At 38.4% G+C, this 17,240-nt stretch overlaps 2 protein-coding genes across 10 annotated transcripts in view; one reads left to right on the top strand and one right to left on the bottom strand.

Annotated features, from left to right (window-relative positions):
- The window catches only part of DCLK2 (doublecortin like kinase 2), an 83,801-nt gene extending 78,159 nt beyond the window's left edge, over window positions 1–5,642 (top strand). For 2 of the 5 annotated variants that reach the window (XR_001520927.1, XR_001520926.1), the window contains one exon: window positions 519–696. Coding sequence is in view for 3 of the 5 variants with exons in the window: in XM_015624026.3 (XP_015479512.1) it covers window positions 519–731 (213 nt within the window). In the remaining 2 variants the exon portion in view is untranslated. Of the gene's footprint in view, window positions 1–518 lie in introns of all 5 variants that reach the window. The other 3 variants (XM_015624026.3, XM_015624028.3, XM_015624029.2) reach the window with 2 other exon arrangements.
- Window positions 5,643–7,192: 1,550 nt separating this feature from the next.
- Window positions 7,193–17,240, bottom strand: part of LRBA (LPS responsive beige-like anchor protein) — a 367,896-nt gene continuing 357,848 nt past the window's right edge. For 4 of the 5 annotated variants that reach the window (XM_033513748.1, XM_015624023.2, XM_015624025.2 and 1 more), the window contains 2 exons: window positions 10,758–10,909; window positions 7,193–8,717 (listed from right to left, as the gene is read on the bottom strand). In XM_033513748.1, the coding sequence (XP_033369639.1) occupies window positions 8,627–8,717; window positions 10,758–10,909 (243 nt within the window). In that variant the 3' untranslated portion in view covers window positions 7,193–8,626. The remainder of the gene's footprint in view (window positions 8,718–10,757; window positions 10,910–17,240) is intronic. The other variant, XM_033513749.1, reaches the window with a different exon arrangement.

Below are 17,240 nucleotides of genomic sequence, written 5' to 3'. Positions count from 1 at the left end.
GCCTACTCTCACCACTAAGCAGAAAAGCAAGCCTTTTTCCTGAAGAAAAAAATGTTTAGGTTTCCATCTGTCACCTTCCCCTGGGCTCCCTTTTTGGGACTGTGTGGTTTGTTACAGGAATTGTAGCACTGATTCTCAGTAAGCATCACCTGATTCCTTGTGTCTGCAAAAACACAGGTACATAAATTTTGCTGATAGTTACTATGACACATTCCTTCTCTATCACAACCACTCGTGCCATCTTTCTTTCCACATCAGACTTGCAAGACAAAAATTTTAAACCTGCAATGCCATGGAAAGCCTATATCTGGAGGAGAAATTTTCCTTACATTTCCTAAAGTCAGTATCACAAAAATGATACCATTCATTATATAAAAGATTTCTCATGTTATTTCTCCTTTTTGCCCTGGCTGTATTGCATGCAGTTTATGTCTTGTAGATTGTTTTAACCCTTAAGACAGGGCTGTATTTAAGTGCTGTTTCATGTTTTGCCTTGGGTTTGTTTTGTTTGTTTGTAGAACACAGCTCTAGATAAAGAGAGTCAGATTTTCTGCAGCAAGCGCTGTCAGGACTCTGGTAGAGCTGGAATGGAGAAAATTTCTGCAATTGCTGCTGCAGCTGCTGATCCTCGTGTGGCTGGGTCCGAGCCCCTCCTCCCTGCTGCTCCTGAGCCACTCCGGTCCCCCACGCTGCCTTCTCCTCAGCTTGCTGGGGATCAGCCTGGTGCCTAGGACTGGGGAAGACAAATCCAACTGAAGCTCCCCACACTCTGGCCACAGTTTTCTTCATTTCCTGTGACTGTTTTCAGTTTGTGTGCACCTCTCATGGCAAGCCCCAGCCGGGTCTGATCCTCTCTCAACACAGTGGGTGAACGAACCACATCTTGAGAACAGCAGTAAGGGAAAGACTCTGGCAGTGTTAGGTGGTTTTTTTAAGTTCTCTGTGTTAATTATTAATTCCATTTCACACAGCCTTGGGCTCTAAATAGACTAACTTATGGTGTAGCTAACCATATTTTTATATGAGCAGTGAGGTGGGGAACAGTTACCTGGCCTCACTTCCACCAGCAGGCCCTGTTCTGTTCTTCTGATGGGAATTCTCAGAGAAGTGGAAGAGACAGACAAAGGAAGCAAACTTCTATTTGCCTTCAATTCCAATGCCTCTATTTTTAGCCAAGTTTCTACTAAACTTGAAGAGGCAAATTATCACGATTTTTTTAGTGGAATAACTGTAAAATACCATGAGACAAACATTTGGAGATAGAGAGGGAAGGATGGTTGTTTTCCATCAAGTTTGTTATCTGATTTGCAGGCAGGGTAGTGTTTAGATAATATGAATTTAAATAAAGTAACTTGGGATGTAAACATGGGCAGTGGACATTTATTTGTTACGAAGACTGGAGTGAAGGAAGCCTTTTTGCTTTAGCCATTTTCTATGCTAACCACAAGTGTCCCATCCACACCTTTCTCCAGGGTCAGACTACCTGTTAGATAAAATAAAATTACTTTGGGCCTGTGAAGGGAAAGCCTGCTGCATGTTATCCAAGCTACGATGAACTGAGCAGCTCCTGATTCTAGGACAAGATGATAGAGGAGCTGCCATCAATAGCCATCAGAGGTTTGTCAGTGCTATCCCCCTATTCACCTGGTGCAGGCACTGGAAACCAGGATTGCGAGGCAGCTCTCCTTAATCTGCAGTCACAAAATGGACAAGGTTTTCTCTTTACCGTAATGCTTAGTTCAATAGAGTATGTATTCGGCTTAATCCTTTTCCTTTGCTCGTTCTTATTCATTGGTCATAGTTCATTTTTTCTCTTAGCTATACTTTCTACTAGAATTGTAAGAGAAAGACCTGCAATAAACTTTCTTCATTAAAAAAAAAAAAACAAAACAAACCACAGAAAGTCATTAATTTCTTTGAGAACTCAGTTATTTTGTCAGTGACACTGTTGTCTTATTCCCCCTGGAGAGACTGAGCAATTAGATGCCTATCAAAACAACTTAATAGAATTAATTTGAGGGATTCCCATAAACTTCATTGTTTTGAGGTTCATTGCTTCCTATGAAAGCTGTGATTAAACATGGTTGTTTTACCTTTTGAAGAGATTTAAAGACCAGAAAGTGCCAACTGATAACTTAAGGCCATGGTGGCTGAAAGATGTACAACATCTTGGCAAAAAAAATGGTTTTAAAGGTAGCAAAACATGGCATGTCTTAAACTATAATAAAAAGGTTGGGCTACAACCAATCCTTGTTAATTAATTTTGTTATGGGTTCCCTAGAGTAAGTTCAGTATACTTGAATAGTATGGGAATAGCCTTTCTGTAAAATAATTTGCTTTTTGGTACAGTGCAAAAAGATGAAGCCATCATTCCAACCTTAATTAGAAGGGAAACTGGTTAGAATCTGTAGCTGGCTGCCTGTGTGGTTGGTGATTTCTGCAACACATCTCAGACTCAGCCAAAGAAAGGATGTGGAATTTCAGGTGGAGCAAGCTAATCAGCCCCCACAGCAAACAACTTTGCTTTTCTCTCCAAAAGAGCTGAACTGAGAGATCAGCAGAGAGGGAGCATCAAGCAAATTATGAATGCTGGGTAAAGTTTTGTTTTTCCTAAGAGGATGGATTCACCTATGAAGAAAAAAAACTGCCATGGATTGGCAAGGATATCCAACAAGTTATGTTGCAGAAATAATTATGCATCTATAACAGAAAGTATCATCATTTGCTGGGTCAACAGCTGCCAGTTCTAAACTAATGCCTTGTCTCATGGAAGAAGAAAGTTAAGAGAAATACCCTGAATTCATGACTGATCAACATCTAAACAGTCTTAGACAAGTGTTCTGCTTCACAGAGCAGAGGCAGGTTCCAAAATGCCTGTTTAAAAATAGTGATGACAGCTGGAAATGATGATCATAGGGCCAACAATTAGATTAAAACATAGGATAGCTGGGAAATTCCCCAACTCTTTGTGTGACCTTAGGAAAATTATAGCACTACTCCCTGCCTTAAAATAATTCCACATAAGTTCAGTCTGTTAACAGGTGCAGGAGATACCACACTTTAACATAAAAATAAAATAAAGATGTGTTGGTCAACACTAAAACACTTAATGCAGGTCCCTAAGTATCAGATTTGGTTTCTTACCTGCTGCACTTTCATTTAGTCCTTCTCTTGTAGAACTACAATTGCTGCTGAAGGAAGATGGTTCACAGTTGTTTTTTTACTGTTATATAGAGAAAGAAACTATTACAGAAAACAAGTTACTTACTTTTCAGATAGGACTGTTACAAATGCTCCACAGTGACAGCTCTACTGCTACCATGCCCACGTTTTAAGAAATTAATCATTAAAAAAAAATCTTTTTAAATATCCTAATCTTTCTAGGTCCTTTGTTCATGAAAGTCCAATGAGCCATTCCTGCAGTTCTAGATTTAAAGTCCCAAGACTGAATCTTCTGCCATAAATCAGCACACTTTGTCCACTGATTGATTCCCATCAATATTTACCCTTGTAGACATTTACCCCCATTCTGGAACATCAACAATTATTTAAAATAATTCTCAAAGTATATTAATGAAGATGCTGTTTCATGGTGTTACTTTCAGCAAGTATTGACTCATTCTTAGCAACTAATTGTCAAGAATATTTACACTGGTCAGCAAATCCCATTTAACCCTGGTTTTCACATCTTCCTTCCAGTAGTCAATGGTCTAATTATTATAGCTTGGAAGCATAGATCTACTGATTCCTTCACTTTTACATAAATATATGTATTTATCAATCAGTCATCTTTGGTTTCATCAGTTTTTAAATGGGAAATTATATTTTGCATTTACTCATTTTTTTCTTTCAAGCTACATCCAAACAGCAATTGGAAAGAAGCAGAAATGCACAAAACTAGCAACCTACCCAAAATGCTCATTAAGTAAAACTGATGGTTTTAAGATGACAAAAAAGACAAGCAAATCAAACTCTCCTACTTGCAGTCAGCTTCAATGTCTAAAGCACAGAAATAGGTATTTAGTTGAGCTTTTCTGTCAGGGGATCACTCTAGGAGGCTTTTTCTTTTCTTTTTGAACTAAATTAGCATTATGAAAAAAAAATAATAGGGCAGGGACTGGTAGCTGCAAGCAACAATCCACCAGGAAGCTGTTGTTTCTGTTCATGATTATATTTTTGTTTTCAGAGAGAATTTGGATTTTCAGTGCCTTTATTTCCTTGGGAAACAGTAAGCCAAGAGTGTGAATCATGCAAGGTGCAGGTTTCAAAGAAGTACCAAAAACTGTTCCCTCCTCCCCAAAATAATAGGTGAGGTAATTGTCAATTAATGGGAAATACTGAAGTGTACAGCATTTAACTACTGAATGTTTAAACACTGCTTAAATTACACTACTTGTATTGTTTCAAATGGTCAGATTTTGGTTTTTGCAGCTACAGAGGCTTGAAAAAAGTACCCCTTGCACACAGGATAAGCAAGGCAAAAAGCAAAATGGGACAGCAAGCCACAAAGTCATTTCTGTTCCTGGACATTGCTATTGCTGATTGCACCAAAGTCTCACCACTAGACTGAGCTGTGCCTACAATATTTTTCAGCTCAGAGCTCACACAGTAGCAAGAAAAATACTAGGATAACTTGAAGATAGAAATAAAAGAATAAATTATCACTTCTCAAACATCCATTTATCAAACAGCAAGTATCACATTTTGGAAACCCCTTTTTGTCTATTTCCACACAATGCAGCATCATTTCCAAAGCACAAACCAAAATCTCTTTATTTAGCTGACTATATGATGCAGTCCTGGGACAGTTGTGTGCAATTTCAGATTTTACTAAATACACACATCTCTTTGTTTTTAAGACTATGTTTTCCACTATTATCTCAATTTACAAAAAAAAAGTAGTTTTATTTCCTACAATATATAAATAGTTGTGAAATATTTTACATTCCTTTTCTAACAATATGCTTCTTGATAATGTCTCAAATAAGCTGTTTACAAGTACAAGTTAGAGTTTATTCTTTCAAAGTGTGTATGTTTTAATCTTTTTTCACCTCATGACAATGGTTGTATTTGAATTGAGGAGCTTTAGGTTAAACATAGTTGAAATTTCAGTATGCCTAAGCAAAATCTAAAACCATTTCTTAGTTGTTTTTTCTTTTTGACCAGAGCTTTTAAAGAGCAGCTTTAAATTACGATGCATCATTAACTGCATTAGTTTACTGAAGAACTTAGGTTGGTTCTGCATAAAAGTAAACTGTTTTGGATTTCATGTAATGTTTTAATGGTAAATCCATGCAAGTGACTCATTTCAAGTGTTACACAAACATCCTAACTCTGTATGGGAGAGGCCTCACTGGTTTGGAGCAGCACTCTCAGAATGGGCCATTTCTGGTTCTATTTAACAAGGATAAACCCAGTTTCTTAAGAACAATATAGTGATCTGTTACTCCCCTTGAACTATTTCTAGGAGGAAGAAAAAAAAAATCCATTGCATAAGCACACTGAAATCTCTATGAATATGAAATTTAGGACATAAAGTAGAAAAACTACAATCTAGTCACATTACCTAAGCCATTCTTGTTCTATACAACTAACAGCAATCATGTCCTGAGTACAGCTGCAATAAAATTCACTTCCCATTACCTTGGTATCAGATCAGCTCTTTGGGATATTTATCGGAAACAAAGTGCTGCTGATAGGTGAAGGACTACCAAGAGGATGTCAGGGCCAGAAATAATAAGAGATACAGACACATGTTGCCTTCAGGTGTAGAGACAGACAGCACCACACAGCCAAGAACTGTAGAAATATTCTCAAGTCTCAGAGCATTCATTTACCTCTGCCTGCAGTAGCACCACAACATAAACTTCCTTCAGAGAAACCCCTGATTTGACCACTCCATCTTCCCTTGCCAGATCCTACAGCATTTCTATCAGCAATTTGCACAACCCAACCAAGCAGCACTGCTGCAGAGCACCTCCCATAACCACAGCTGGCTACAGCTCTGTTTGAGCTCACCAGGGCAGAAGAAAGGCCAGACTGTCACGTAAAAAAATGTTCTTCATAAACGCTCCCTCCGCATAAACACATTTGAGGAGAGAGGTCTGTCCCTTTCTTCAGGAATATTCTGCCAATATACCAACCAAATGAGGCCCAGCTACAGGTTAATGCCTGGCACCTGCTGATAAATAGATTTCAGGTGATCCATGTGACACAGTGCTGCCCTGAGTAGCTGGAAATTTAACCCTGGTTTCCATCTCAGCACCTCAGCATGAGGTGGACTACTTCAGCCAAAATTGAGATCCAAGTGCATGCCTGGGCTCCAGGATGATGCCCAAGGTATTTGGGTTCATCTGTGGAAGGAGGGGGAAGTCCTACTCACCAGAGCAGTCCAGAACAGGTGTGTCTTTGCAGGCTTGCTCACAGAGGAGAAGGTGAAGATGTCCTTTCTCACAGAAGGTCTGCAGCACTCCAAAGGCAAAACACCACTGCTGCAGCAAGTGGAAGAAGCAGCTGCTGCATCCCAAGGAGGGTTATATCAACTCAGGCCAGCACACACAGGTCAGGTACACTTGTGCTTCCAGTTTGGGAAAGAAGCTCCTGATCCAATGGAGCCCTTTCGAAAACAAGCAACCTACCAAACCAACTCCCTGGGAAATATTCTGGCTCCGAGATCAGGAGCTATTATTTCTATCAATAATGAAGTGTTTCCTCTAAAAAAGAAGACTTTCAGGATTTCCATTTGGCAAAATACATATTTTTCTTGTTTGTTTTTCCTCCACGCAGTCTAGGAAACCCACTCCTGGCTTGAGGCAAATGCAAATTTAAGTTCAAGACCATTCCAATTTTCCCTCAAACTCTGCTGTACAAGGCCGTGAATGTTGTTGAACTTCAGGAAATGTAAAATACAAGTTTTGCGTAACAAATGTTCAGTATACAGAGCCCAGTACAGCAGGCACTTCCCAAAGACACAACCCACTACACCTTTGCTTAATCCCATCATCCTTGTGCTACATAAAACATGAAAATGCAGCTACGAATACACCACAACCACCTCGGTATGAAAATGCAGAAAAAGCACAGAAAACACCATTTCATGCACACCAAAAGCACATGAAATACATCAGCCATGGCAACTTTCCTCTGTTAGGAATATACCTTGAATCTCAAGAATCCAGTACTCCACTGAAGGTCTCAATTACAAATGTAATTTTATTTAATTTATTCACTCAAAATGAATTTTCTCATTCCAAATCTTTACTGAAAGAGAGAGTACTTAAATGCTTAGAAAAACCAGGAACTGCTCTAGTAGGCAGCTAGAGAAATGTATGTATCAATACAGATGTGGAATGTAAATTTCAACTCAGAGATCACAACATACAAAGAAGATTTTTATGCAATACAGACTTACAAAACAATAACAGTTCTTTTCACAAATATTTTCACAGAGTTCTGCACAGCAATTTTGTAGAAAAGTAGATTTGTGCAACACCAAAATAACTTATTGTTCCATAGTATAAATTATTTGTCATTTCCTAAAAGAAAGAGGTAATTTAATATGACTGGGCAGGATCCAACTGCATTTGGTGGTAGCAAAATACAAAAGACATTGTTGCTATAGGCAGAAAAGGAATATGGCATGTGCTACAGTATTGCAGGGGCATGTTCTGATGAAAAAAGAAAGAAAAAGTGGCCTGCTGCTGCATAGGGGCTGTGCACCAGCAAACACCTGCTGCCTCCCTGCTTTCACAGTCAACCAGCAGAAATGTGCTTTGGAACTTGCCCCTGCTAAAAAACACCTGCCTCTGTGGGCTTCTGGTTTGAAGCCTTCAAAATGAGCTTTCTGATTTGGAGGAACAATCCACATTTTGGTGTGCTTTGAAGGAGATGCCAAGTAGAAACTAAAAAGGATTCACACTTGATGTAACAAAAGCTCCGTTCCCAATTTCTCTCGTAACTGCACAAAACATACAACTAAAAAAGAACTAATTGTCTAGGGCTAGAAACATGCTTAAAGAGTAACATTGATGGAAATGATTTGCAAAGTTTAAATTACCTTAACCATAATTTAAATATTACCCCTCGATTCCCAGAAACTTCAGTGCTGATGTAGTACAGTCATTTGGAAAAGTACAAGACAAAGTGTGGTATGGATAGCACAGATTAAAATTCCCCCAATACCATAATTAATTTCCATTATGTTAAAATCATATATTCCTCAAGGTTATAGATAAAGCTTCAGATGGAACATCTGTTTCTTCATAATATAGCTAGAATGTGAGTTTTAACCATCTTTACTTTAGGTTTTGTTTACATACAGGGATCAAAATAGATTTCTCATTGTCACTAAAAATATAGATTTTTTTTTTTTTTAACTACAGAACCCAGCAGCTGGTTTTCTGCTTCTTTGCCCTTCCCCCAAAAAAGTCAAGCAAGGTCTACAAAAATAGCAATTAGCTTTAAAAAATAGGTTGCTTCTTCGAGCAAATTTAAGTTACATTCAGATGTAATAGAAGTATTTATAAGGAGCCGTGTGGTGGCTCGACCCCAAGGGAGGCAGTGCTGTGTGCAGCTCCCTCCTGGCCACAGCTGCTCCTGTCAGTGCTTGTCCCGGCCTCTGGGAAGGTCAGTACCTGGTTTGGTACTCGTGGTGCCAGCGATTGAAATCATTGTAAAAAACCACGATGCTCCCGGACGCCATTCCAGTCATTATGCACCTGAGGGAAGCAGATTTACCCGTCAGAAAACATGCAGAGCACCGTGAAACAGTTTGTGAGGCTGGCCTGAAGCTACACCTGAGAGCTGGTCAACAGAGTTGTTCACCAGCATCCCTGTCCTGCAAGGCCACTTGTGATTCCCTGGGATTATTTCTTGGCTGGTTTTTGGGAGGTATTGGAGTGGGTGTGAAGCCCTGGGGTAGCAGCAAAGGGAAGGAAGGCCAGGAGAAGTGTTCGTTTCAGTTTCAACTCCCCCAGTTAAGCACATCTACATGAAGGAACTGGGTGTGGGCACAAGCCTTCAGTTGGAAGTACTAAAACTGAAGGCTTTGATTGTTTTGGAAGCTCCTGAAAGCAATCCCTGAGCTTTACCACAGAGACATTCTTTCTTTCCGACTTCCTTACCCTTGGCCTGATACTGGAGATCGTTTAGATGTGTTTGGAAAGCCACGAGCCTTACACAGAACACAATAACAGGAGTTTCTGGATCATCTTTTCTACAGTCTCATTAAAGTGTTACAAAAATCAGAACTATAAGGATGTATAAAATCCTGTCATTTTGGGGGAAGAAAGCATTAGAATTCAAAAAATTCAGAGTAAAAGGCTGCAAATCTTTTCTTCAAAACAAAGATTAACTATGAGATCATCAAAATATTGCATTTTGATAGGATTGCCTGTTTCATGTTAACTATACCATTTTGATTGTTTTTCTATTATGTTAAAATGTCTTTTTGCACACTCTCAAACACACTATATTCATGCATACCAAATAAATAGCTAAGTAATTATCTGTTCTACTCAGAGTAAAATACTCTGAGTCTTCCTTGTCTTCCAACCCAAAGGGAATATGATATGAATAGGTTTTTAACTTGGCTCCATGGATAAATTTCTTTATGTCCATATTAAATTTTAGTTCATTAACATGTCATTAATTACTGTTTAAAGATTCTCTAAATGCAACATTTCCAAGTCAAAAATTCAACAGCCATAACTCCAGTTCTCAAAATATATTTATATTTAATATTTTAATATATTAAAAGCAAGGGCTTTTTTTAATGGAAAAGGATTTAATCCAAAATGCCAATATTCTCTACTTATGCTTACCAAGAAGCTGTTCAGTGTTTCATTGAAGTCCACTGGTTTTACTGGTTTGGATTTTTTAAAATTTCATTTTATGTAATATAATTTTATGTATAGACAAAAATTTTAAGAACATTCAGTATAGACTTCAGTAAGTGCAAGGCTAAGAGCCTCAACAGAATGCTTTACTGCACAATGTAGACATCCCTAAGGGATTTAGGAGACAAATCTGCTTGAAAAGTACACAGAAACATGATTTAGTAAATACACCGCGGGAAATAGAATCCTAGCCTGAAAGCTAAAGGTGTTGAGATGAAATGGGAAACATCCATCTTATAAACAATATTTCTGTGATAAAAGCACTGAAGCATTGTCAAGTACAGTTGCATTGGAAAGTGTGATGTGAAACTGCAGTAAAAATTTTAACTGGTCGCCTTCAGCAGGAGTGGTGTTCAAAAAGGCTCATGCTGTATGTGGATAAAATAACTTTTCTAGAACTGAGAATGACTCTTTTCTGTAGCAAATATATGGGTGTGTGGAGGGAATCTTCTTGTGCAGCTATTCCAACTGTTCTATTTTAAACATAAAAGTCTGGAATTAGGAATGTGATTCGTCTTGTAAGTGAAAGAAGAGAGATGAAAGCACACATGTAACCTTCCACCTCCATGTGACCCACACTGTATGTTTGTGCAGACCAATAACTCAACCTATCTTGAAAGTCTGCCAAGGTAAGATTTCTTGGATCTCTCTTCATTCCCCAAAGAGCTGAAATCCTGAAAAAGATTATCTGCCTTGAATATAACATGTTAGAAAAAAATCTTTTGCCAGCACAGAATTCTCAAGATAATCACCAGGATCTGTGACCCACAGGAAATCACAATCAGAACAACAACAAAAATGCAATTTAACTGTAAATGTATATTCCCCAACACTCTTGTTCAGACCAGACTTTGGTCTCACCTTTGGTCATAGGACAGGGCCATGGATCGGATTCCAGCATCGCACCCTGGGTAAGCAAAGAGCCGTTTGAGGTCCCACACCTGCCAGACCATGACAACCCCATTGTCTCCACCTGTGAGCAGATACTGTCCATCCCGACTCAGCTGAATGGCCTGGGGGCAAAGCAAAGGGAGATTTGTCAGATGAATGTGTGTGTTGCTCTTACTTCCCCACTTTTCCTTTCAATAAAAGGTTTCCTTTTGATAGCTGAATGCCCAGGGAGACTTTGATATCAACACAAGCTTTTGGGAAGCAACATTATTGTTATTTTGCCCAGCAAGAGAATTAATGCTGTTATGCATGACTCTCCAATACATTAGATGTCACTAGTTAAGTCTCACCTGACCTGTGATTTATTCCATGTTCCAAAGATCCAATATGAGGTCAGCTAAAGAAATTTACTCTTCTAATTAGCTAGATTTACAAGAGGCAGCAGTGCTGGCATTAAAATACAGCTCCTGACATTCCCCCAAGGGTCTTTAATACCAGCCTAGCAGAAGCTGAATGTTGACAGGAACTGAACTGTTATATGAATCACTAAAATTAATTTAGATCAGCACTATTAGATTACTGCACTGGATTAATAAAATAATGATGTACCTTTCTTAACAGAGACTGTGTTCCCTTGCATCATCCACCCTGAAACTGCCTGTGAAAAATTCTATGGCATATACACTGTTTTGTATACATCATGGGGACTGATGGCAAATCTGTGTTTGAAATCTTTATTTGGGAACTAGATCACAAAGAAAGACTGGATATCATTGGTTTTCAGAGTCAAGACTTCTTCAAACAGGAATCTTCAATCTATTTTAGTATTGCTTGTGTGCTATTGGAAAAAAAAAAAAATCAAGATACATACTGAATACCCTGAAGAATAATTTTCCTTCTTTATCTGATGACTATACCGGATGATACTATCAGACCATATGGACATCAGTCCATATGATGAGACGATGATAGTCCAGGACTATCAATGGACAGGATTCAAGAGAAATTTTTCTCAAAATAGGTATTTTCCCAGTGTAAATATGCCAAAATAGGTCTTAAGAGAACTGAACTTGAAATTTTATTAGAGCAAGTGCTCATTTATGGGGTGAGAGAGACCATGACCCATCTAGCCCAGAGGTCTTATTCCCAACAAAGGCAGCAGGAGATGCTGCCAGCCTGGTCAGCACAGCTCTGTCTCCCCCTGTGCACCACAGCACCCAAAATCGCTGGAGTAGGAAGATCAGAAAGTTCCTGTTCCCTTTAGTATCTATTCATGGAAATGCTGCCCATGAATTTTCTTAATCTTTTTTTTAGAGCCTGCTAATGCCTTCTGAAGCGGGCAAGAAATTGGCAGAAGTTTACCACAGGTTTGAGGTGATTCTACCAGTTTCAGTGTGTACCCCAAAGGTCTCATATTATGGAGTTTCCTGAATAAGAGTTCTCAATTCATCTCAGGAATTATCACTCTGTAAACTTTCAGCATTCTCCATCTCAAAAAGCACTGAATGAAGCTGCTTCCCAACACCAACCCTTGGAAGAGTCCATAACTTTACTTTTCTCACAGCATGTGAGCATTTTTCCCATATGATTCTCAGTAATGACTACTACAGAAACCCTGAGGAGAATAAAAAAATTCATCTGAAAGGAAGCTCCTGCCCTGCTTTTGGACAGAAAAGAACTGTAAGCAGTAGAGAATACCACGCCCTGATTTTATAGCCTCATCCTCCAACTGTTCAGGAAAACTGAAAGGTCTGCAGCATTTTCCAAAGAAAGAAAATCAAAAAGCTGGATGTCATATGGAGTAACATCAGCATGAGGCACCAGCAAGATCAAGACCCTTGAAACTACATTTTGGACCATGATTAATAATTCCAGTAAACCCAAACCTTTTCCTATGCTCTGTTTCCAGGTGCCTCTTCTCAACTCTCTTTCTGACTTTTGCTCCCCAGTCTGACTTCTGTTTTTCCATCTCTGCTCTCTGCTTTTAGATTTGTCCACAATACTCAGGACAGGAGCAGCCTGTCCTTGGTTCTGCTCTTTTTTCTCCTCTGCTTCCTTACCAGTTCTTCCCTTTTCTTGTCCAGGGACACAACCATCACATTTCTTGCCCTGGACCTTTCGTGCACCTCTTTGTGAGGGATGATTGGTTGCAGGGAAAAACTGCACCCATGGCCTACAGATGTTCAGTACAGAATATGAATATTAAGGATTATCTACAAATGTATTCAACCTAAGGTTTGTGAATCAGCTAAATTTGGGCAGCCTTTCAATACACACCCTTCACATCAGCATTAATTTTTGATAAATTTCAGCTGGCCCAGCTTCTCAATAGAATGATGTAAGAATGGAGGATGTTAAGAGCAATGGCTTTAAAATTTCATAAACACTCTCTACAAACAAACTGATTATTTTTGACAAAATATTGTCACTGGAGGGCATTACTGCCACAAGATGATAGTCTACAAGCAAAATTGCATCTCAGAGATTTAAATTTGAGAAATAGTAAAAAGAACTGAAGATGGGATTTTGCAAACACCTCTCTGCTGAAGTCCATAGTTATTTTGGCACCTGCAGTCTCTGCTTATCCAGGTCTGCAAATACACAAAACTTTTTATATGCCTCAGGAAAAGAAAGTTTGGGGATTTTCTTAACATAGAGAATTTATAGCGCACGCGAGCCACAAAAAATCACAGAAACTAAAACACAAAGATGTTACGTTCATGCAACACTGAAGTGTTTATACAGACTGCTGACAAGCCTAGAAACCAAAATATACAGTGTGTGTAAGATACTGCTTTGTGAGCAGCAGTAACTGGAATCAGACATATTGCACATCTGTATTTTTTTGTATTGCTTCACTCTATTACCGTGATGCCAAATACATCCTGTAAGAATTATACGATGTGTGACATTTAAGATTAAGATAGAGCTTCTATATTATGTTGTAAATTTTAAGTGTTTACTGCAACAACTCCCAAGGAGTCAGAATGGATCACATTGCTGGGATTTTATTTCATACAGTAACTTTAAAAGGAGTATAATTGAAACACAAACATATACTATAAACAAAATGTAACACTGAGGAAAAAAGAAAAAAAAAAAAAAGATGATAGACCTGTTCCACCCATATTTTGAACTAAGATGACAAGATATACATGTAAATTTAGACACAATAAAGCAGAACTTGTAGAGTTTTTCCAACCACATCTGAGTATGGAAAACAGAATACTAACAAAAATTAGAATTGAGTATTCTAAATTGAAGCTTCTCCCCCCCAAAAAGAAATGTTCCAACCATTAATTGCTTCTGTAATTGTTACTATCAGAAACATGCTAAGCACCCCAAAAGCACAGACACAAGGAGCTTGAAAACTCTAATTTAGAGGCTGTCTTAGAAGAGTAGAGTAAGAAAGGGGCAGAAAACAAACTGATTAAGACTGAAAATTATCTACAACTAGCATGCACTGAATGGATGATCACGAGATCTAACTAACCACACAAGTATTAAAGAGATTATTCATTAAAAGCAAGAATCAATATGGGGTAGTTTTCTTCTCTATAGCAATAGCAACCTCCTAAGGGTATTTCCAAATTGCAATGAAGACCGTGACAAATAATTATTTGCTACACTTATAAAATTCAGCTGATGAAAATCCATTAACCTTATGGTCATGGTTCACTTGAATTTTATACTTGAGGCTTTTACTGAAGAAATGCTACATTAAAAGGCAAATTAAAGTCATTAATCTTTAACTCTTCCACTACCTGCAACATGCAGTAGGTTTTGTGATCTTTTGATTAAATAAAGTACAGGCTTTGAACCCTTACTAATACCTATGCAATTTTACTAAGTCACTGGCTTGTCATGAAGACAAGATGTTGATTTATTTAATGTTTATTCTTTATAAATAAATTTCTCGGCCACTTGCCTATATATATATATATATATATATGAAGGGATGAAGGAATGAATGAAGGGATGGAGGAATGAATGGAACTGTCAACATTTCAGTTTCATGATACGTCCTTCAAGATTTAACAAACAAAAGGATGCTTTTACTCCCAAGTACTCCAACTGGTATAGAGGACAACATGAATCAATTTTACTGTTGTGCTTTTCCCTGGAGTAGTTTATCTGCAATTCTGCTAGGTATGAAACTGAAACAACCCTGCAACTAATCTTTCTCACAACAGAGCTTCAGGCTCTCAAATAATCCCCAAAGCACACAATTTCAGCAACATTCTAAAATCTGCATTTCTGATTTGTATTTCCTTGGAAAGTCTCAAAACTTTGCACAAATCCCTTTTAACATTTCAGGTTTTTGAAAGGTAGTGCTTTGTAAAAAGGCAGAGCTGACACTGTGACAGACATGGCTTACAGCAGCAGGAGTCTTGTGGGTACTTCCACGTTTCAAAGCGGACTCAGGAAAGGAAAATAAATTGGTTCCTCTGGGTGAAACAGCACACAGTCTTTGTTTAGGGTAAAATAACTTTACCTCTCAGAACAAGCAGACTATTTAAAGTTAAAGGTATTCATTAAGATATCTAAACACTACATGCTAGATGTACTGCGATATGCCTAAGCTCCACTGAGCAATACAGTATTTAAAACAAAAACAGGTGGAAGGCATTGATTAGGCCCTGAATTTCCCCAGAGGGTCTGAATTTTTTCTGGCAGCTTTCTAGCACAAGAATACAAGAAAGAAAATCAGAATGTTGATCCCAACATCACTATTGAAACATCACTATTGAAAACTACAAGTTTTCAACTACAACAACGTCCTGAAATACCGGTCCTTAATGATACAGGAAAACCAAAGCTGTTACATTACGAATTCCACACTTAAGACATTTTTCCTTCCCTTTTCGACCCTTCCCAAGCAAAAGCCAATGAGGAGAGTTTGTCAGCACAGCCCATGGGTAGGTGATATTCATTTTAAATGCCCCACTTTAATCATGCAGTTGCCACTCTCCTTCAGTGATGATGTAGTGCAGAAGCACTGGCAGAGACACTGTAGGTTGTTTAAGCGTAAAGCTCAGCTGGGACCACTGGGAGATAAAGAAAACAAAACAAAACAAAATAAACCCCAAACCCCTCTACAAACATAATTCTGGCCCACAGAGAGTAGAACTTCCATTGCCTCCAGCAACATTCCTAAAGCTGTGGGTACTGACTGAAACACTACAGAAATTGTTTTAGCCGGCAAGGGATTTCTAGATATTTTACAGATTTGCTGGCCTAGCTGACAACATAATCACAACTGAAAGTGACAGATTATCAACATTATTAATGTAAAAAGAGAAAACACTGTGATATGGTCTTGCTTTATGGAAAAAACTCTGAGATGAAGGGTAGGCTGAAAATCTCAGAAGTATTTGTACAAGGACAGCCAAAGGAACAATTTCAGGGAATCTATGCAAAAATCTACATTAATTTCGAAAAATGTCTGGGGACAGAAATATACAGTACTTCACTTCCCCAGCCTCAAACCTACACTTGTGCTGCCACAGAACACAGAAATCAAATGCCCCCTTAACCCTTTCAGATTGTGCTCTCACTATGGAAAAGGGACCTACAGAGAGTGCTATTTCTGCATATTCCACCACCAGCATAGCTGACATTTTAGTGGATGATATAGGGATAGTGGATTAGTAGAGCATAGTACATGACAGGAGTTTTAGAATGTTTCAAGTAGAATATAATGAACTGTACCAGAAACTTCAGTGCTAATGAAGCAGTTTCATACAAATTATAAAGTACAAAAATGAAGATCAAAATTCTTTAAAATACATTGACACGTTCTTCCATCTTTAATATGGAAAGAAGTGCTCGCAACTTTGCACAACAGCTGAAAGAATGCCAATTATTCTGTAAAACAAACATGATGGCAGAGAGGGATTTCCTTCCTGACATGTGTAATCCAAATAAAGGAAAAACTTCTGAGTTTTCAACTTAAGAGAACATTGGCAATCCCAGCAGCTGAGTTACTGGGATCTTCCATCAGATTACAAAAATCATCTTGGAGGTGTGGTACGGCAGTACAGCTGGCAGCTCCTATTCTGTTTCGTAGGTACTACTACACTACTACACAGGAACTGTCAAGAGACCTTCATTTTGTATTATAAAATAATTTTCAGAAAGCCATAAGCTTAAAATGCCTCCTGCATAATTTTGGACTTGCTCCATGTCTCTTGCAGCTAAAGATGTGGAACTCTGCTGCCTGCTTAACAAATGCCAAAGGGCTAAAAGAATTAAGTATAGACATATCCCTGTAAACTTTCTGGAGCTCAGCACAACACATGCAGGAATGCAGTCAGAGATGCCAAAAGAAAGGGAAAACTAACGTTTAAAATAGCATGTCCACTGACCTCCTGCCTTCAGACTCAAAAGTAAAGATGCAGCACAGCCTCTCCTGGTCAGCAATTAGCAATATTTGTATTCTTCAGCTCAAGG

The sequence above is a fragment of the Parus major genome, chromosome 4, assembly GCF_001522545.3.
Source record: "Parus major isolate Abel chromosome 4, Parus_major1.1, whole genome shotgun sequence".
Taxonomy (NCBI): Eukaryota; Metazoa; Chordata; class Aves; order Passeriformes; family Paridae; genus Parus; species Parus major.
Note: the sequence above shows the minus strand (reverse complement) of the source record. Positions and strands in the feature narration are given on the sequence as shown.